At 39.1% G+C, this 22,219-nt stretch overlaps 1 protein-coding gene across 2 annotated transcripts in view; it reads right to left on the reverse strand.

Moving 5' to 3' along the window:
- Positions 1–963: 963 nt before the first annotated feature.
- TERF1 (telomeric repeat binding factor 1) overlaps positions 964–22,219 on the reverse strand; it is a 36,761-nt gene continuing 15,505 nt past the window's right edge. The window contains exons 7-10 of one of the 2 annotated variants that reach the window (XM_082601752.1): positions 20,600–20,659; positions 18,797–18,888; positions 9,530–9,639; positions 964–2,332 (exon numbers count right to left, since the gene is read on the reverse strand). In XM_082601752.1, coding sequence (XP_082457878.1) covers positions 2,156–2,332; positions 9,530–9,639; positions 18,797–18,888; positions 20,600–20,659 — 439 coding nt within the window. In that variant the 3' untranslated portion in view covers positions 964–2,155. The remainder of the gene's footprint in view (positions 2,333–9,529; positions 9,640–18,796; positions 18,889–20,599; positions 20,660–22,219) is intronic. The other variant, XM_082601753.1, reaches the window with a different exon arrangement.

Below are 22,219 nucleotides of genomic sequence, written 5' to 3' on the forward strand. Positions count from 1 at the left end.
CAAAAACACCAAAATCCTCCTACCAAAATTTAGTAGCCTCTTTTCTTCATTAAGCGTGTCCCAGTTGTTTTAAGTTTTATTAGATTTGTTTCAAAAAGTTGATTCTAACAGTTTTTGTCAGCTTACTCCTTGCCTCAGAGGAGGGGTGGCTCTTTGGAGCTTCCTACTCTGCCATGTCACTCTCTATGTAACCTTTTGAATTAAATCTTAGAAATGGAGGGCAGATTGGTGGTTGCCAGGGGTTGGAGGAATGATGGAGAGTTGAGTGGCAACAGAAGGGATCCTCAGTGTTGGAGTATCTTGCCTGTGGTAGATACACGCACCTACACAAATGATAAGCTTTTCGGAATTAAATACACACACTGCACACACATGGTACAAGACTGGAGAAATCTGGATAAAATTGGTGAGTTATATCAATGCCAATATCCTGATGGTGATATACTATAGTTTTACAAATTGACATTGGGGTAAGCTGGAACAAGTGTACAAGGGACCTCTCTTATTATTTCTTACAACTATATATGAATCTATAGTTATCTCAACAAATTTCAATTTAAAAATTCAAAAGATTCAGATTAAAATGAGGAAGTACTAGGAATACAATTCATTACCCATTTTGCTGTTCTTTTTTATGCACCTACAAGTTATATGATAAAAATCTATGCTTACATAAATCTATAACAGCTCTTTTAGTTAAAGTAAAATAAAATTCTAATTAAGAAAAAACCATATTATAGTATAACTGATAGTGTTTTTTTAGTGGCACATAAAATAACTGGGCATCTTACAGTTAATGTCAACTTAGATTTGATGACTTAGGGTACGTTTGGAATGAGGTTGACCAACTGGTCTGTTTTGGCTCATGCCGTCAGCTTTGGCACTAACCATCAAAATGTCTGCAATAAGCACGGTGACAGGAACTAGTGGTATAACAGGATAGACTGAGTCAGGAAACACTACCCACGTTTCTATTTATTATACGTGTAGGACAACGACTTCAGGAACAATGAGAAAGTAATGTATAAAACTTCCATAAAGAAATACAGATTACAAAATAATCATTTAACTTTTTAAGCAAATACTTAAGCATTTTCACGCATTTATTAAATAAAGCATACATAACTCAAAATGCTAAATAATTCTAGGTTTTGACTAAATCCTCTAAAGAATATGTTGGTGAAAACTCAAAACTGTCTAATAAGGTATGCATGATCTGTTTATTTAGTATTTATCACAGTTGTCAAAATGATCATGGTTAAAGTGGCGGGTGTGGTGGTGGTGGTGGGATGAACTGGGAGACTGGGACTGACATGCATACACTAATATGTATAAAATGGATAACTAATGAGAACCTGCTGTATAAAAAAATAAATAAAATAAAATTTAAAAATTCAAAAAAAAATGATCATGGTTAAAACCCATTTAAGCATTTACAGAATACCATTTAGGCCCAATATTTATCTAACTAAATGAAAATATCAGAGAAATGGATATTTATGGCAGCAGGTTATAAAGAAGCTTTATTTAAAGCCATCTTTGTCAAAGTTTTAACACTAGAACAAAAATCCAATGTACCTAACTGAGACATAAGCTATTCTTAGTAGTAGTATAAACTCTGTCCTATGCGTATTACTATTTTCAAGTTTTTTCCTTTACATGAAACTACCAAAAGAAAAATTTAAGTATAACTCACAGATTACTTTGTACATTTATCATTCTATAAGCAAATATCTTAGTAATTCATATATTAAGGCCATAAATCAAATCATTACCCTTATGTCAAAGGCCTATTCACTGACTTAGAAACTTCATTTTTATGTGTGTCATGGGGTTGAAATCAGCCCACAGACACAGAATAGGTTAACAGCAATATATTCTTTCTCTTACCAGGCTTTCACCTTTTTATTGGAACAGGGTTTGGAGGTAGGAGTTTTGAAAGCACTAGGGCTCAAAAAGTTTATTTTTTTATCAGAGTGAAAAGATTCTTATCTTGCTCTCATAACACAAATCCTCATATTAAATGACTGTGCCACAGAAAAATACTGTAATGCTTTAAACAAAATTTTAAGCTACATTAATGACCACCAAGTTTCATGCAAAATGCAGTAATCAAAATGTTTAACTGTTGTCTTATCAGGCTCCGCAAAGACACTCAGTCTTCACTGTCTGAGTTTATCAGCTTCAGCTTCTTCATAGTCCTCCATCTGTCTTTCAACATGACGCTTGTTCGCTTGTTGAATTTATAATGTGATAGTATTTTAGACCAATTTCCCTCTCCGTATTTCTTCACGCCAGATCTCAGATTCTGGTCTTCTTCCCAAATCCACGCCTTTTGATGAAAAGTAAGATAGTTATTCACAGAAACAATTATGTTTTTTTCAATTGAGGTATAAATGACAACATTTTATTAGTTTCAGGTGTACAATATAATGATCCAGTATTCATATATATTGTGAATTGATCACCACAATAAGTCTAGTTAACATCTGTCAAAAGTAGAACAGTTATTCACAGAAACAATTCCGTAAATAACATATCTACTATAAATACAACTTTTTTATCAGTATCATGTTACAATTTCTTAATGGTGGAAGAAATTCTGTAAACATATCTTAGATTTCTGTAAGATCTTACTGTGGTGATACTGTCAAGGGTCCTGACTATATTACCGTTCATTTTACACGAACACACTTTGGCTCAGCTGCCCAAGATCAGACAGCTACAAAGCGACGGAGCTAAACACAAACCCAATTCATCTGACTTTAAGCCCACACTGTCTCTTAAGATGCTTTTCTACAACTGTTAATAGATTAGAGATATGTAGGATTCACAAATACCAATGAGAACTTATGAATATTTAATTCTCCCTTAATGAACTCCGTGAAAACCCTGTTCTATGTTGGGCAAAGTACACACACATAAAACTCAAATCTTCTCTAAAACAGATCTTTGAGAACTAACACAAACTAGTTAAAACACCCCTATTTTGTTTTTGGAGAAAATGACTGAAGAATTTTAAAAGTCAAATTCCGTATTATACACAGAAAAAGATTACTGACACCTGGCATTTGCTGTAGGTGACCAACTAATCACTCCTGCTGCTGACATGCTGAGGAGCAATATGATCACCTGAGTGGTTACTTACTGTTTCTGAACTATGAATAATCTCCCCAGCTGACTCACATTTGCTTTAAAAATGCATTCATCATCAGTCACAGGAAGGCAAATACTGTAAGATTTCACTTACATGAGATATCTAGAGTAGTCAAATTCCCAGAAACAGAAAGTAGAATGGTGGCTGCCAGGGAATGGGAGGAAGCGGGAAAGGGGGAGCTGTCTTATGAGTACAGTGTTTCAGTTTTGCAAGGTGAAAAAGTTCCGGAAGCTGTTGCACAACAACGTGAATGCATTTAATGCCAGTGAATCATACACTTAAAAATGATTAAGGTGGTAAGTTTTATGCTATGTATTACTATAAATAAATTTTTTAAATGAGCAAAGGACTTGAGGAGACAGTTCTCCAAAAGAGATATACAAATGGCCAATAAGCACTTGAAAAAAATGCTCAACATCACTAATCATTAGGGAAGTGCAAATCCAAACCACCAGGAAATGTCACCTCAAACCCATTAGGATGTCCACCATCAAAAAAACTAGAAAATAATAGGTGGTGGCGACGATGAGAAACTGGAACTCACGTGCTGTTAATGGGAATGAAAAACTGTGTGACTGCTGGGGAAAATAGTATGGTGGTTCCTCAAAAATTAAAAGTACCATGTGACCTAATTCTACTTGTGGGTATATATCCAAAAGAACTGAAAGCAGAGACTTGAAATCTGTACACCCCTGTTGATAGCAGTATTACGCATAATAGCCAAAAGGTGGAAGCAACCTAAGTGTCCACTGATGGAGAAGTGCATAAGCAAAATGTGGTATATAAATACGAGACATTATTCAGCCTTAAAAAAGGAAGAAAACGCTGACACGTACTACAATGTAAATGAATCTTGAGGACATTATGCTAAGTGAAACAAGTCAAACACAAAAGAACAAATACTGTAGGATTCCACTTATATGAGGTACCTAAAACAGTCAAATTCACAGACAGAAAGTAGAAAAGTTGGTTGCCAGAGGTTTGGGAGGAGGGGCGAATGAGGAGTTATTGTTTAATGGGTCCAGAGTTTTAGTTTTGCAAGATAAAAAGAGCTCCGTAGGGCTTCCCTGGTGGCGCAGTGGTTGAGCGTCCGCCTGCCGATGCAGGGGACACGGGTTCGTGCCCCGGTCCGGGAGGATCCCACATGCCGCGGAGCGGCTGGGCCCGTGAGCCATGGCCGCTGGGCCTGCGCGTCCAGAGCCTGTGCTCCGCAACGGGAGAGGCCACAGCAGTGAGAGGCCCGCATACGGCAAGAGCGCCGTGGATAGATGGTGGTAATGGTAGCACAAGATGTGTTTGATGATGCTGAACGATGTATCTTAAAATGGCTAGGATGGCAAATTTTGTTTTGTGTCTTTTATTACAATTAGAGAAAAAAAGAATCCAGCTCAGCTGTCTGATGCACTATCAAAGAGAACCTCCAGATGCTTGTAGACAAACGTGAGATGAAAACTATCTTGTGTGTGGCTCAGGGCCATAAGATTGGCAGTGTCCATCATTATACCTCTTGCGGGTCTGAGCCGCCGCCTATCAGCAACTGTGCTGCCTACAAGGGCGCAGCTAATCAACCTCTAGACAAAGACATTTTTTTGCGGTATGGCAAAAAAAAAGATAACGTATTTCAGGACACGAGCAAAAACTGTGCCCTTAGTACTATTCTCTTTTGTCTTTTGCTTTTCTTGAAAGATAAAAAATAAAATCAATTAAGAGAATCATAACAACCCTAGCCATGCCCACAACTCAAGATACAAACAGCATACAACAAATTAAAATGCACCAATCTTTTCTTTCCGTAAGGTTAAAAAGTTTATATTACTTACACTTCAAAAATTGCATATCATTTCTAGTGCCTTTTAGAGGAAAAAACAATGCTTCAGTAATACTTTAAAAATGGTATTTACTTACACCAATGGAATCCTTGGGTCTAGTGCTATGTCGCATTTTTACAGTTTCTGATCTGTTGAAATGTACACATTCCAGCCTAGTTTGGTCTATTTTTAAAGCCTGATTTGGTGTGAATAATCAAGTAGAAAATCTAAACTTGGATAATATGTAGTGAGCAACTATCTTTCACTGGTCCAGATAAATCATTTCAAAGACCTCTATTTTAAAAAAAAAAAAGACCTCTATTTTAGATCATAAATAGTAAAGTCTATACTTTTTTTAAAAAAATTTTTGGCTGCACCCCACGGCATGTGGGACCTTAGTTCCCAACCAGGGACCGAACCCATGCCCCCTGCATTGGAAGGCAGAGTCTTAACCACTGCACTGCCAGGGAAGTCCCAGTAAGTCTATACTTTGGAGAAGGAACTGCTTCTCACAAGGCCACCGGGTAAGCTCTAGGCTTGCTCTACTGCCTTCTCCATCAATGACTTGGTGACTCAAAGGTGTGCCCCTACTTGCCCCCTTCACTTCCCTCAGAGGATGGGGAGCCAGAGCTAAGGGCGCATCGCTTTCCCGTGATGCAAGACCTTCAGATTGGCTACTTTGTTCAGGAATCTGGAGATCTCAGCCCGTGATGCTGAGGAGGCTGCTGCAAGCCCAATGGTGCCAGAGGCTGAAGTGTTCCAGCAACCAAGAACCATAGTGGTGCCCAAACACAAAGAAACCCTGTGTGTGTCTCTGAGACTAGAACCCGCCACTTTTCTAACACTTACCTTCTGCCTCAGGGGAAAGATATAGGAGGCAAACATAATCACATAAAATACTAATTTTAAAAAAGCAGCTGGATTTAGAGACCCGATTCCTAGTCTTCACTGTAAACCACATATTTCTGTGGGGTCACAACTGAATATTATATATTGGCACCATCCAACTCAGGACATTTCTCCCCACAGGCCAAGTGGATTCTTTCCCCTTAACAAAAAGTTTTTATACTGAGCAGACGCTGTGTCACAATTGTGGTTGTGCAGTTCTTATGACCTCTAAACTTCACAGGTTCATAAGACAGGAAAAAGTAAACTATCAGTCTGAAAGCACAGCCCGTTCCCCCCATTGTTTGCAGTAATGTGTGGAAGTTATTTTAAACAGTGTGCCCTTGTGTTGCTCAACTCTAGCTGGCCCACCAACCCAGGTTCCATGTTTAAACATCAACTGATTGTGAGAAGGGGCTTTGGAAGAGCTTTATAAACTGAAATATCCTTCCATTTCATCACTCAGATTCCTGAACAGGAGTTGGGAATAATGCTTTTTCATCTTTCTTATCCTCTCTTTTTTCTCTTACTGTGAAAAATAACAGTCACCCTCAAGTCACACATTGGACCCATTGCCTGCTGAGACAGGATTGTGGGTTTCTTGGTCACACCTGTGTAGGTGCTCAGTGTAGTGTAGACATGTTTTAAAATAAAACATGATGTATATTAAAAAATGATATCATTTGTAATTTTAAAAATATTGTATCGTAATTCCCATCACATGCCATCTATGGGAAAAAAGTATTGTAGAAAGGTATTCACTTCTCTTCTTGAATAAATTTACAAAAGGAAGGCCTCTTTTCAAACTGTGATGAGGCAGGCAAAAATATCTTTGTCTGTTTAACATACAAATGCAGTGAGAAGAAACTGTCCAAGAAGAAACTGTGCAAGGCTACTGCAATAAAAAATTTTAAAGAACCAAAATCTCAACACAAAGTAAGATAAAATCATTCACTCATCTGAAACAAATTATCCCACCAAAAAGCCAACAGTGGAAAGCTAAAAATAAAACCAGACACAGAATTGGTTTTTGACATAGTAAATAGTGATAGACGATATCACCTGTATTCTATGTTATGTAGTTGATATTCCATATTTCGTTTCAAATACAAAAAAGAAACTTTTCTTGATATATATCTATAAGTAACTCCTATAATCCCGTTTAGAATTGTTGCCAGAAGAACAGGGAAAGATAAAATGTATGAGGCAGAGACTTCTGGATTTTAGACCAACCTGGAGAGCTTGGAAATATCACCTCAGTCGTCACAACAAGAAAAAAGGTGAACAAACTGAAAAGTCAACAACTCTTCCTAGATCCATCAGAAAATTAATGTCACAGGGCAAACAGAAAGGTGGATACAGAGAATCATAGCTTAGTGGAAGCAGAAGGCCAGGAGAAGCAGCTCACAGCTGGGGCCAGTACTGGGAGGAACATTTAACTGTGATGGACAAATTGAGGGAGGCTCATTGTGAACAAGCTTGAGTTAAAAACTCCAGGGGCCCAATCTCAGGGGGCCCACAACTTGTGAGTTTGCTCTCCAAAAGCCCCACCAGGTTCTCAGGGTGAAGATGACAGAATAATCTCCTCCTGCATCTAGCAGGCGGAAGAGGAAAATACCCATTTCAAAATACATCCAGAGCATTCTGTTCTCATTAACAAAGCCTGCCCTCGGACTTCCCTGGTGGCGCAGTGATTAAGAATCCGCCTGCCAATGCAGGGGACATGGGTTCGAGCCCTGGTCCAGAAAGATCCCACATACCACGGAGCAACTAAGCCCGTGCGCCACAGCTACTGAGCCTGCGCTCTAGAGCCCGCGAGCCACAACTACTGAAGCCCGCGTGCCGAGAGTCCATGCTCTACAACAAGAGAACCACGGCAATGAGAAGCCCTCGTACCTCAACGAAGAGTAGCCCCCGCTCGCCACAACTAGAGAAAGCCCGCACGCAGCAACAAAGACCCAACGCAGCCAAAAATAAATAAATAAATAAATTAAAAAAACAAAACAAAACAAAACAAAACAGGTGCAGGAAGCTCAGAGAACACAAAGAAGGATAAACACCAAAAAATCTACATCTTGGTACATCATATTCAAAGTGGAAAAAAAAAAATCAAAGACAAAAAATATCTATGACTTTTGGTTGCACATAGTGGCATATGGTCAACATTTCCTCATTCTCCTTTGGGAATCCACCCAACAGAAACAAGGAAAGAAATGAAATCCCAAACTCGTAAGATTAAGAGAACCCTTTGGCCTGAACGATAACAAAGGTGAATGGGGTCCATTATTGGTGGAAACTGACAAAAGGTTTGTGAAGAAGTGGAGCACAGCCACTCTACCTATGGATCACAGAAAGCCCGTGGCGTACACTTTTCCAAAGGAAGGAACATATCCTGAGGTGTACACCTTAAATCCCTGGTCTGCAACAGCAGGAGCCTCCCTCAACCAGCATTACCTCCAAAAAGTAGAGGTGGTGGACCTAAATTAGGAATCATGCAGACAAGCAATAGTTGCAGGAAGTAAACCAAAAATTGGAGTTGACTGCTATGTTCACTGGGGGAGAAGTCATGGTCAAAATAAACTTGAGTCACAGGAGATATCCCTAGTAACCTAGAACTTGACCCTAGCCCAGCGCCTCAACAATGAACCATTTGCAAATAGCTTATCAAAAAAAAAAAAAAAGCATCTTAAATAAAGAAGAGTAAGAAGAAAAGTATAGGATCATCTTCCACTGCCAATATGATCAAACAAGGACCAGATTTACTCACCTGCTGTGAACAACTAGAAAACCAGATAAAATACAGTAAACAATCGTTTCAGAAACTGGATGGATGGCACAGGCCTATAATCACGGAGAGGGCAAACAAATGAAATGAATCCTAAAAGGGACCCATTGTGGCTTTCTGAATAGAAAAATTCTTTACCAAACGATATTTTTTCTTTTTTTTTTTTTAAAGCACAGAAAAATCTTACTTAAATTGAATCTATGGAGGCTTCCCTGGTGGCGCAGTGGTTAAGAATCCGCCTGCCAATGCAGGGGACCTGGGTTTGAGCCCTGGTCTGGGAAGATTCCACATGCTGCAGAGGAACTAAGCCCATGCGCCACAACTACTGAGCCTGTGCTCTAGAGCCCGTGAGCCACAACTACTGAACCAGTGTGCCACAACTACTAAAGCCTGTGCGCCTAGAGCCTGTGCTCCGCAACAAGAGAAGCCACCACAATGAGAAGCCTGTGCACCTCAACGAAGAGTAGCCCCTGCTCGCTGCAACTAGAGAAAGCCCGCGTGCAGCAACGAAGACCCAACACAGCCAAAAATAAATAAATTAAATAAGTAAATAAATAAATAGAATCTCTGTTAGGAAGATACAAATATAAAAGCTTATCAAGTAGATTTAAGTTCCACCCTACATCTGATGAACTGATTTTATGATGACAGTAATATAATAATTCTAAATAAATGTCACTAACACCCAGCTTAAGAATATCTTTAAAATGTGGGTGAACTTTGAATAGGCAAATTGGTCCACAAATCTAAGATGGCAAAATTAAAGATGGCAAAGAGAAAACATTTTATCCTCAAGATTTTTTAGGGTTGAACATAAATAATGTGAAATAATCACAATTATTCAAGTTATGACTTTAATATCCATTAAGTATTATTTAATTATAATAAACATACCTGTCTTTTTCTAGGTTGATGTTTTTCAAGAGTTGGAGGCTGACTGTTTAAAACATGTATTCTCTTGCTTTCAGTGGCTCGCCTACTGTTCTGTTTTTTCGTTCTTCCACCTAAAAGTAGAAATGCTGTCATCAAAAATTGTCTCACATTAAAAGAATTATATAATTTTTTTTTTTGGCCACACCGTGCAGCACGTGCGATCTTAGTTCCCTGACCAGGGATTGAACCCATGCCCCATGCAGTGGAAGCATGGAGTCTTAACCACTGGACCACCAGGGAAGTCCCAGAAGAATATTTTTAAAGGTTAACATGAAATTCCTATCTACTGGTTAGCTATTTTTTAAAAAAAATAACTGTTTAGTTTTTTTCCTTTGTATCTGGAAGCAGCGTGATATAGTGCAAAGATCAGTCTTTGAAAATCAGGGTGGGGGTGTTTCTTTTCCAACCTGGGCCTGGCAGAACCGCTCCTGCAAAGGGTATCAAGAAGAAGGGCCATTCTAGGATAGAAAGCCCAGAGATAAAGCCACACACCTATGGTCAACTAATCTATGACAAAGGAGGCAAGGATACACAATGGAGAAAAGACAGCCTCTTCAATAAGTGGTGCAGGGAAAACTGGACTGCTACATGTGAAAGAATGAAATTAGAACACTCCCTAACACCATACACAAAAATAGACTCAAAATGGATTAGAGACCTAAATGTAAGACCGGACACTATAAAACTCTTAGAGGAAAACACAGGAAGAACACTCTTTGACATAAATCACAGCAAGATCTTTTTTGATCCACTTCCTAGAGTAATGGAAATAAAAACAAAAATAAACAAATGGGACCTAATGAAACGTAAAAGCTTTTGCAAAGCAAACTACAAACAAGACAAAAAGACAACCCTCAGAATGGGAGAAAATATTTGCAAACGAATCAACGGACAAAGGATTAATCTCCAAAATATATAAACAGCTCATGCAGCACAATATTAAAAAAAACAACACAATCAAAAAATAGGTAGGGCTTCCCTGGTGGCGCAGTGGTTGAGAGTCCGCCTGCCGACGCAGGGGACACGGGTTCGTGCCCCGGTCCGGGAAGATCCCACATGTCGTGGAGCAGGTGGGCCCGTGAGCCATGGCCACTGAGCCTGCACAACCGGAGCATGTGCTTCGCAACAGGAGAGGCCACAACAGTGAGAGGCCTGCGTACAGCAAAAAAAAAAAAAAAAAAAAAAAAAGGGCAGAGAGAATGGACTTGAGGACACGGGGAGGGAGAAGGGTAAGCTGGGATGAAGTGAGAGTGGCATGGACTTATGAATATTACGAAATGTAAAATAGATAGCTAGTGGGAAGCAGCTGCATAGCACAGGGAGATCAGCTCAGTGCTTTGTGACCACCTAGAGGGGTGGGATAGGGAGGGTGGGAGGAAGATGCAAGAGGGAGGAGATATGGGAACATATGTATATGTATAGCTGATTCACTTTGTTATAAAGCAGAAACTAACACACCACGGTGAAGCAATTATACTCCAATAAAGATGTTAAAAAAAATAGGGCTTCCCTGGTGGCGCAGTGGTTGGGAGTCTGCCTGCCGATGCAGGGGATACGGGTTCGTGCCCTGGTCCGGGAGGATCCCACATGCCGCGGAGCAGCTGGGCCCGTGAGCCATGGCTGCTGGGCCTGCGCGTCCGGAGCCTGTGCTCCGCGACGGGAGAGGCCACAGCGGTGAGAGGCCCGCGTACCACCAAAAAAAAAAAAAAAAAAAAAAAAAAAAAAGATGTTAAAAAAAATAAAATTAATTAACATAAAAAAAGATGTACAATATTGTAAACCTTGACAATGTAAAAGTAGGGTATAGAGGACAGCAGTGAGAAGGCAGAAAATGTGGGTAGAAGAAAAGTGAGGTGAAGGAGTGGTAATTTCCTCCTTTCACATTATAGGGAGTCAGGAGGTATTATCTAAAATCAAATAAAATATAGCAGTATATTATTTCGAGTTATAAAGACAACCAATAGTAGATTTAAAACTAATAAAACTCTGGAAGTGAGTAGTAAGTTCCTAGTTTAAGAGCCACTGTTGAAAGAAATGCAAATAGAAACATATTACTTAGAATTTATAGTAGTACCGACCAGAATTAAAACATAAACTTTTAAAACAGTTATATCTGCTATAATAGGGCAACACAAGGTATCCTTGTGGTGATGCAACTACTTTATATCTTGGCTGAATCAATGTCAATACGCTGCTTGTGATACTGCACTACAGGATTGCAAGGTGCTGCCCCGTTATATGCGTAACTCTACCAAAGACTCTACCAAGCTAATAGATTTACTTTCGTTTTCGCCTTTCCTGAGGTATGAGTGACAAATAAAATTGTAAGATGTTTAAAGTGTAAAAGAAAAAAAAGAGCAGAAGACCTAAACAGACATCTCTCCAAAGGAGACATACAGATGGCCAAGAAGCACATGAACAGCTGCTCAACATCACTAATTATTAGAGCAATGCAAATCAAAACTGCAATGAGGTATCACCTCATGCCAGTTAGAATGGGCATCATCAGAAAATCTACAAACAACAAATGCTGGAGAGGCTGTGGAGAAAAGGGAACCCTCTTGCACTGTCGGTGGGAATGATACAGCCACTATGGAGAACAGTATGGAGGTTCCTTAAGAAACTAAAAATAGAATTACCATATGACCCAGCAATCCCACTACTGGGCATATACCCAGAGAAAACCGTAATTCAAAAAGACACATGCACCTCAATGTTCACTGCAGCACTATTTACAATAGCCAGGTCATAGAAGCAACTTAAATGCCCACCAACAGACGAATGGATAAAGAAGATGTGGTACATATATACAATGGAATATTACTCAGCCATAAAAAGGAACGAAATTGGGTCATTTGTAGAGACGTGGATGAATCTAGAGACAGTCATATGGAGTGAAGTCAGAAAGAGAAAAACAAATATTGTATATTAAAGCATATATGTGGAACCTAGAAAAATGGTACAGATGAACCGGTTTGCAGGGCAGAAATTGAGACACAGATGTAGAGAACAAATGTAGGGACACCAAGGGGGGAAAGTGGGGCAGGGGGTGGCAGGATGAATTGGGAGATTGAGATTGACATATATACACTAATATGTACAAAACAGATAACTAATAAGAAAAAAAAATGTGTTTAATTAAACTGAAGTATAATTCTGACAAACTTTTTGATAGCAGCAGTAATTAGGTTCTGTAATAGGTCAACTTAAATATAATTCCCAAGATCCTTAGTTAACTTTAAAATCTAGTATAAACGGTAAGTATAATTTTGGACATAAGGGTAATTTCTAAGTAAGACAGGATGCTCAAACATAGGTCATGAGGTATAGTCTATATCTAGCTTTGCTTCTTTTTTTTTTTTTTCTTTTTGCGGTACATAGGCCTCTCACTGTTGTGGCCTCTCCGTTGCGGAGCACAGGCTCCAGACGTGCAGGCTCAGCGGCCATGGCTCACAGGCCCAGCCGCTCTGCGGCATGTGGGATCTTTCTGGACCAGGGCTCGAACCCGTGTGCCCTGCATCGGCAGGCGGACTCTCAACCACTGCGCCACCAGGGAAGCCCTCTTGATTCTTTTATGCTTTTAAACATCATCTCACCTCCTAGTGCCTGCCTTTTCATCATCTGTTTAAAAAAGGAATAATATTTACCTTATAGGATTGTTGTAATTTCTTAATATAATGTTTAAGGAGTATTTGACACAGTGTAAGAAGTAAACCCTTCCCTCTTTCCCTCTTATTCACAGTTTAGTAAGAAATAAATGTATATGCGACTCAAAAGAAACAGGATGGTAATTACTGAAAGAAAATTGTGTGTACAGTTGACCCTTGAATAACATGGGTTTGAACTATATGGGCCCACTTATACACGGATTGTTTTTTCAATAAACATAGTACCTGTATTTTCATTTTACAGATCTTTAAGTGTGGGGAAGAGTTTGTGTTCGATTAGCGATCACAATATGTGGAATCAAAACAACTAGGGTTTGAGTTCTGATTCTATGCTGTTTCAGCTTCCTGCCCTCAGGCGAGTCACTTATCAATTCTTTTGTTTTTGAGGCAGAGATAGCAGGATGCATTGACTGCACAGGAGTCGGTGCCTCTGATCCCCATGTTGTTTAAGGGTCAACTGTATAGAAAACCTAAAAGAATATACACATAGAATTAAAAGGAGTTTAGCAAGATGGTTGCATATAAGATCAATAAACAAAACCCAACAGTGTTTCTGTACATTAGCAACAGTTAAAATATTTAATTAAAATAGTCAAAAGATAATATTTACAATAGTAATAAAATATATAACATTTTAAGGGATAAATCCAGCAAATGCAGTCAAGATCTGTATGTAGTAAATTATAAAGCTTTACTATATATATGTGTGTGCATGCACATATACAAGTTATAAGAATATATATACATAAGACAATCTAAATAAAGAAATGCTTTTTGTTCATGTAGAGGAAGACAATATAATTGTGTCAGCTGTCTCCAAAACTGTCTACTAGGACTCCCCCAGTGGCGCAGTGGTTAAGAATACGCCTGCCAATGCAGGGGACACAGGTTCAAGCCCTGGTGCTGCAGAACAAATAAGCCCATGGGCCACAACTACTGAGCCTGCACTCCAGAGCCCACGAGCCACGACTACTGAGCCTGCACTCCAGAGCCCACGAGCCACAACTACTGAGCCTGCGTGCTGCAACTACTGAAGCCTGTGAACCTAGAGCCCATGCTCCGCAACAAGGGAAGCCACCACAGTGAGAAGCCCACGCACTGCAACGAAGAGTAGCCCCTGCTCGCCGCAACCAGAGAAAGCCTGTGCACGACAACGAAGACCCAACACAGCCAAAGATAAAATTAATTAATTAAAAAAAACAAAAAAAGAACACTGTCTACTATTACAATGTAATTTTAAATCAAAATCTCAACAGGGTTCTTTGCAGCACTTAACAAGATTATTCTAAAATTATGTATTAGGAGAGTTAGTCCATCATGGGCCCTGAGTATCCCTTCAGTTCTTGCTGAATGTACAAGGCTTACTCATCCCCTGATACTAAACAGTTTCTACAGTTAGTCAGGAACCTAAACAGGTCAAGGGAACCACGGTCTGACTACCATGTAACTAACTCTCTCCTGGGGAAGGCAACTGGATTATTTGCTACGTTTCGCTTGCTGCTTACTCAGAAAGTGCCCTTGGCCCCAGGTTCCTCCCTGCAGTACAACCTACTGCCTGCAGAGCATCTACCTGGGCCCACTGCACTGTCTTTGGGACCTGGCGAGGGGAACCAGCGCAACTACGCTGATGCCATATGCTACTGTCATCCGTTGTGCTGTAATAAACCATCTTGTTCTGACCCAAGGCTTGTTGTCCACTTTTGGCACCTATGAAGTGGTCGCAGCTCCACTGCTTGCCATCTTCTATAAAGTGGTTTTCTTCCCCCTGACAATACAGAAGACCAAAGCACCAAGAATACTCAAGATACTCCTAAAGAGTAACAGAAAGATGAAGGAAATTGCCCTATCACACACTGAGTTATTACTAAACTACGGTAATTGAGACAATATGGTATCAGTGCAGGAACAGATCATATGTGTTGGTGAGGTTAATGGAAACCACACCAGTTATTTTGAACAGAGATTTTCATATTGGGAACTGTTCTAACAGGTGCTAGAGGACTAAAAAGGCAAAAATAAATTAATGGAGATTAATAATTAAGAGAAATTCATATATAGGTGGAGATTTCAATACTTCTCTCTCAGTAATTAGTAGAACAAGAAGACAAAAAATAAGCATGAATACAGAACACTTGAGAAGCACTATGAATCAATTTGACCTAATCGACATTTTATAACACTCCATTCAACAACAGCAAAATTCACATTCTTCTTAAGTGCACATCAGCAGTCACCAAGACAGACCATATTCTGGGCCATAAAGCAAATCTTAAATTAAAAAAGAAAAAGAAAGAAATCCTCAAAGCACATTCTCAGGTCAGAACCAAATTAATTGGAAATCATTAATAGAAAGGTATCTAGAATATCCTAAAATTTTTGGAAATTAAACGAAGAGCTGTTGCTTCTTTTTTTAAAAAATAAATTTATTTATTTATTTTTATTTTTGGCTGCATTGCGTCTTTGTTGCTGAGCGCAGGCTTTTCTCTAGCTGCGGCGAGAGGGGGCTACTCTTCATCGCAGCGCACGGGCTTCTCATTAGGTGGCTTCTCTTGTTGCAGAGCACGGGCTCTAGACATGCGGGCTTCAGTGGTTGTGGCACTCGGGCTCAGTAGTTGTGGCTCATGGGCTCTAAAGTGCAGGCTCAGTAGTTGTGCCGCACGGGCTTAGTTGCTCTGCGGCATGTGGGATCTCCCCAGACCAGGGCTCGAACCCATGTCCCCTGCATTGGCAGGCGGATTCTTAACCACTGTGCCACCAGGGAAGCCCAAACAAAGAGCTTCATAATAGCCCAGAAGATCAAAGAAAAAAGTCTCAAGGGAAATAAAAATATATATTTTGATGAAAATGAAAATATAAAAATTTGGGGATGCAACTAAGGCAGTAATTAAAGGAAAATTTATAGCATTAAATGCACATATTAGAAAAACCTGGGCAACTATGAAGAAAAAGCAACTCATATACAAAGGGGGAAAAAGTCAGGTTGATATCAGACTGTCCACAGCAGCACTCATAAAATCAGAAAATAATGGAGCAAAATCTGCAAAGTTGTAAGGAAAAGTATTTCTAAAGAATACTACATTTAGCCAAAGTTTTTGTGCTAATCTCACCCATTACAGCTGAAATCAATCAGTAGTCTAAAGTTGAAATTTAGTTATAGAGGCAAACTGACCCAACCTATCAAAGCAATTCATATTATTTATTCTTCATTTTGGAGGAATCATATGGTTTACTGATATATTTCTTATGAAACAGCATTTATGTGAAGTTCATTGAATCCTTCAGTTTCACCTTCAAAAAATTAAATGTAAATATATTTTAGAGTACATATGTAACCTTATCACATTTTTATAAATTTTTATTTGCTTTGATTCTATCTATTCTTCCATTGAGGTAGTCTATCTATCTCAGTATTTAAGGACACGGGCTCTCAAGTCAGAAATGTCTGATTTCAAATTCTGGCTCTGGTTCTGTTTATGACCTGTGTGACCAAGGGCTTTTTACACTTAACCTCTTTTTCTCTCAGTTTCCTCATCTGTAAAATGGGAGTGATTTAAAAAAAAAAAAGTACTGATCCAGATTGTTTTGAGGATTGAGTTTATAGATAAAAAGCTTTTAACTCAAATATTAATCATTTCACTGAATGCTGGTGAGACTTTTCTGCATAGAAAGCATTTAAGTGATTTTTTTTCAATTTTTCTGAATTATTTGATTTTTTTAAAGTACATAGCAATTTTACAAAACTGAAAAAAAATTGTTTTTAAAAGATGTCTAAAAAAATTTTTTTTAAATGTTTAGCACTAATGAAATAAATATCCTCTATTAGGAAAAAGAGGATACCTAGGTAACCTTTAAGCAACTTGGACTTTTTTGGAATGTATATGTATATAGTACTAACATCTAACAAAAAGTCAAGAAATGTACTAAAACTCACAGGATCTTCTAGGTTCAATATCCATAGTCACTGTCAAGCCACTCTACAATGTGATTACATTCTTCATTGGTTCAATTACTGATCAGCTAGAGTGTAAAAAAGCGTATGCTTCCATTTCTTTGAACTTTGTATTATGAAATTAAAAGTCCAGGAAAATCCCCCAATTATTTTACTCTAGAATTATGATTCCTAGCCATTTTGCAGCTAGGAACTCCACCAACATGAAGCAAATATTTCTTTGAGTTTAACTTTACCATCTTTAAAGTGAGGACGATGATAATATCTACAGATGTAAATGTTTTAGAGCTGTAATTTACAAATACTACCTAACAGTGGCCCTATCATCAGCCATCAGCTAAGAATAAATTTATTCAATTAATATTTACTTCAGGCATACTATGTACCTGGAATCAAGTTGGTACATCTATTATTTTTATATTGATCAGTAAGTATTTAGATTTGGATCAATAAAGTTTAAAAATCCTTGCATTAGAACATAGTACAGGTTCAATAAACATTTTTTGAATGAATATATACCTAGGAGGAACTTACAATTATATTATAATCGAAAATAATTACGGACTGCTTTTAAGATTTTTTTGGGAGGTTATTGTTGCTTGTTTTTTAAATCTAGCAAACAATGCCTTTTATAAGGATAATAAATTCTAAATGCAATGAGGAATAAATTCTAAATGCAATCTGCAATGACGGAGTCTGTATATAGTCAATACTCATTATATTCATGGATTCTGGTATTTGAAAATTTACCTACCTGCTGAAAGTTTTAACAAAAATCAAAACTTGCAGTGCTTTTGTGGACACTGGTGGACATGCACAGAGTGGCAAAATATTTGAGTTCATGTTCCCAGCTGAGGTTAAACTAGGTGAAGCTCTGCTTTCTTATTGCTTCCAGGCTAGAAATAATTGTTCTTTTTACAGTCTATTTAGTGCTGTATTTTTGTGTTTTTTGGGGGGTAATTCTGCTGTTTAAAATTTTCCCCAAGTGTATTGTGGAAGTGCTGTCTAGTGTTCCTGAGTGCAAGAAGGCTATGAATGATGTTCCTTACAGAGAAAAATATGTGGTTAGGCATGAATTACAGTGTTGTTGGCCTGGGTTCAATGTTAATGAATCAACAATGTATATTAAATAAGGTTTCTTTAAACAGAAACAGGGACTTCCGTGGCGGCCCAGTGGTTAAGACTCCGTGCTTCCACTGTGGGGGGCACGGGTTCCATTCCTGGTCAGGGAACTAAGATCCCACAGGCCACATGGTGCGGCCTAAATAAATAAACAGAAACACATAAAACAAGGTTATGTATTGAAGAGTTGACCAAAATGTTGTAACCAGAGGCTCAAAAGAACCTAACCCTGTATTCCCCTGTAATCATTCAGTATTCACTAAGTGTTCACAATGACCTTATAGAACATTACCGTAAATAACAAGAACCAACTGTAACTTTCTAAATTAAGCACCACCTCTAATTAACTCTTTGAAGTCATGACATTTAATCCCTTCATGCTTTAGTTTTCTGATGTGTGTTTGTGTGTTGTGGGGTGCAGTCAAGGGCTGGATCGCTTTCAAGGACGTATCGATTCTCCACTCCGAAAACTGTAATAAATGTACTTACTTCGAGGAGTTTCCACTCTTTCCTCTTTCTTATTAACATCTTGTTGTCGGTTTCCATGTTCCAACTTAGATAAGAAGAGATTTTTGTGAGACCTAAATGAAACACAAAAGCCTGTGATTTGTTCTGAAAAGACTAGAAAAGCTATAGAAAAAGGTAGATGATTTGTCTCAATCTCTATCTAGGACCTGCTTCTACTTTGGTCTGTTTCCCTTTGGTGCTCCTTGCACTAATGCCCCATCGCCCCATCTTTTTTTTTTTTTTTTTTTTTTAGCGGTATGCGGACCTCTCACTGCCGTGGCCTCTCCCGTTGCGGAGCACAGGCTCCGGACGCGCAGGCCCAGCAGCCATGGCCCACGGGCCCAGCTGCTCTGCGGCACGTGGGATCCTCCTGGACCGGGGCACGAACCCGCGTCCCCTGCATTGGCAGGCGGACTCCCAACCACTGTGCCACCAGGGAAGCCTTAATGTTCCATCTTAATCTTTAGCCTCTTAAGATTTTTCTTCTTCAGACTTCCCTCTCTCCCATTTATTTTCTCCATCTCATCTACTCAGAAATCAAGATTCTTTTGGCATTCCAATTAGAGAAATTCCAAAATTACTTTATACATGATGGTAGATATCACTTGATTATCTTCATAGATTCCAGAAAGGGCTTTCTGGAAAGGTAAGACTGTTTGGAAATACAGGATGCGGCAGAATTTTTGGACAACCTGCAATGTTCACATTATTCCAATTTACAAAGGAACAAACTACAATGGAAAAAAAAAAGTTCAACTAAGCTTAGGCAGCTATTTTATCACCACCTAAAATCTATACTTTGACCCCTATAAGTGCTCTATGCAACCTACTAATGCTTTCCCGCCGTCCCCAAACTTTCCATTGTGCTCTCTGGAATGCCAGTCTCAACTTCTTCGCCTGTCTAAAGTCTAGCTCTCCCCTGGGAACAATATTTCTCTCCTTGTGGCCTCCTCAAGTAGAGATTAGCTTCATCTTCTGCAAACCACAGGGTCCGAGAGGTGGGTCTCTATATTTCCCATTTCCTAATGGATGCCACCTTCAGGATCCTGCTTCCACAGAAACCTTAGCCTTTGAGGATTCATGCCACGGAGGTGTATCGCTATCTACCATTCTCCATAATCTTTCACTATCCTTCCAAGCACCTCCCAGGATTCGCAGACCTTTCTCGATCCCCGAGTGCCGCCATCACCATGAACTATTTCCGTGTTTCCATGGATAACCCGGATGACAAACTGGCCCCTCAACTCCTCATTTCCAGTGACCTCCTCCACACCAGGTCAGCCACCCCCGCGCACGGTTCCATTTAGCATCCCAATTGCTCTACACTATGAAATCACTCATGCAGACGTTCTGCTCTCTGAACATGTTACATTGTCTGTTATAGCATTTCTAATAGATTAAACAGCTTCTTAAGTAATTTCATAAACTCGCAATTGGGGGCATTCACCAGAAATGTCAGCTCCATCCCCTTCCTGCCCCAGCATCACACCCTTGCTTCTGACAGAATAAGAGTTTACTAATCAGTTGCTTTAAGTTCAAGTACCCCCTCCACGTGCAAGCCTTGTAGAAATAATGTGAAACAACCCAGGATCCCAAGAGGCAGGTCTCCATAGTTTGGCATTTCAAGACCCATCAGGGTCTTAAATATCTGTGGAGGTAAGTAGGACCCTGCGATAATTCTTCAAACCATACCATGTGCGTGGCAGTTATTATAAACTACCTAGGTTTGCATGAATTGCTTCAAAGATTTTAAACACAGAAAAGAAAAATGTCAATTTACTTCACCTCAATAAGGATACTGTATCCCCTGAGGATTCAGTTACCGCAGACTGTTTGTCACTAACACTTTAAAAGAAGAAAACATTTGTAAGAATGTAAACAAGAGAAACTTTTCATCAGGATTGTACTTTCCACATAATCAAGCCATTTTTCAACTTATAAAAAGTATCTCTGGAAAGAAACTCTGGTAAAATTAAGACCTTTACAGTCCATTACAACATGGCTAATTTTTGCCCAGATGTGCTTACCAGAGACATTAAATCAATGTCTTCCCCAAACATAAGTTCAGCAGAATTGAGCTGTAACTGAGCATTCACAATGTTACTCTTTCAAAAACTCTCTCATGGATCTTTATTTCTATGAATTCAAGTTTAATTCCTTATCCTCCCCAGCAGTCTCCAACTAGACTTTTTAATAAAATTCCTCCCCTCTGCTATAGTTAAAATTAGCTCCAACAAACACAGCATGACTATCTACAGCTCGATGCCTTCACTGGAACTCTTCCTCTCTCCTGAAATGACATTTCTTCTTCCATCCACCTGTAAAAACCTTAACCATCCTTCAAGGTCCGGCTCCATGTTCACACTTTCTTGAAGCTGTCCCTCAAACTCCTTCAGCACTTAAGTCTATCTTTAAACTTTAACAACAAATTATGTAGTGTCTGCTACTGTTTCTGTTTCAAGTCTGTAATTCTTATTGCCTCAAATAGTTTATAAGCTTTACCAGAACAAAATATTTCATCTAGTATTGACAGCATGAGGGTTTCATCTTTCCCGGCATTTGTCTGACCTTGAAATGACACTTCTGTTTCTATCCTTGCTTTACTTACGTCTTATTCATTCTTGCCTTGAAACTGGTGAATTTGACTCCCAGGATGGTTTTGATATTTGCTTGATTCTTATCTTTACCATGTCTCTAGTTTTTGGGTTTTCTCCGTGTCTAGTGCACTACAAGATGTAATGCATGCCTGGTAATGAACTAGGCACCAAGGATTCAAAGCTATTTAAGAACCTCCAAAACACTCTCCATCTAGTGAGATACAGACAGGTAAACAGATATGTTATTCTCTAAGATAAGTCCTCCTATAGAGGTATGACTTGGTGCTGTGGGAGCCCAGAAGTGACAACTCTGCTCAGAGCTCAGCAAGACTTCTTATAGGTGAACTTTGAGCTAGACCTTGAATAGCAAATAAGAGCTTACCTTGAAGAGAAAGAAGGAAATCCAAAATTGAAGCAAGAGTCAAGGCATGAAAGAACTTGTAATATTTGAAGATCAAGTTGTATAGCTAGAAAGTGCCATGGATGTGGGCAGGGAGGGGTTAATGCTTAGAGACAAGGTGTATATGAGGGAGAAAAAAAAAAAATACCCAGAAAGGGGCTATATACGGCTTTGAAAGCCATGCAATAAAATTTTATTCATCAAGTAGGAAACAGAAAGCCAACAGAGGTTATTAAGCTGGAAAGTGAGTTAAACAGATTTATTTTTATGGGAAGCTAACCCTGGAAGTCACATCAAGAATGGATTTGTGTGGCACAAAGCTAAGTAATAATCTAGGATATAAATGATAAGAATGGATTAGAGAGACATTTCTGATATGGAATTCGTAACACCTGGGGAGATAACCAA

Source organism: Mesoplodon mirus (genome assembly GCF_964341445.2).
Source record: "Mesoplodon mirus genome assembly, chromosome: 16".
NCBI lineage: Eukaryota > Metazoa > Chordata > Mammalia > Artiodactyla > Ziphiidae > Mesoplodon > Mesoplodon mirus.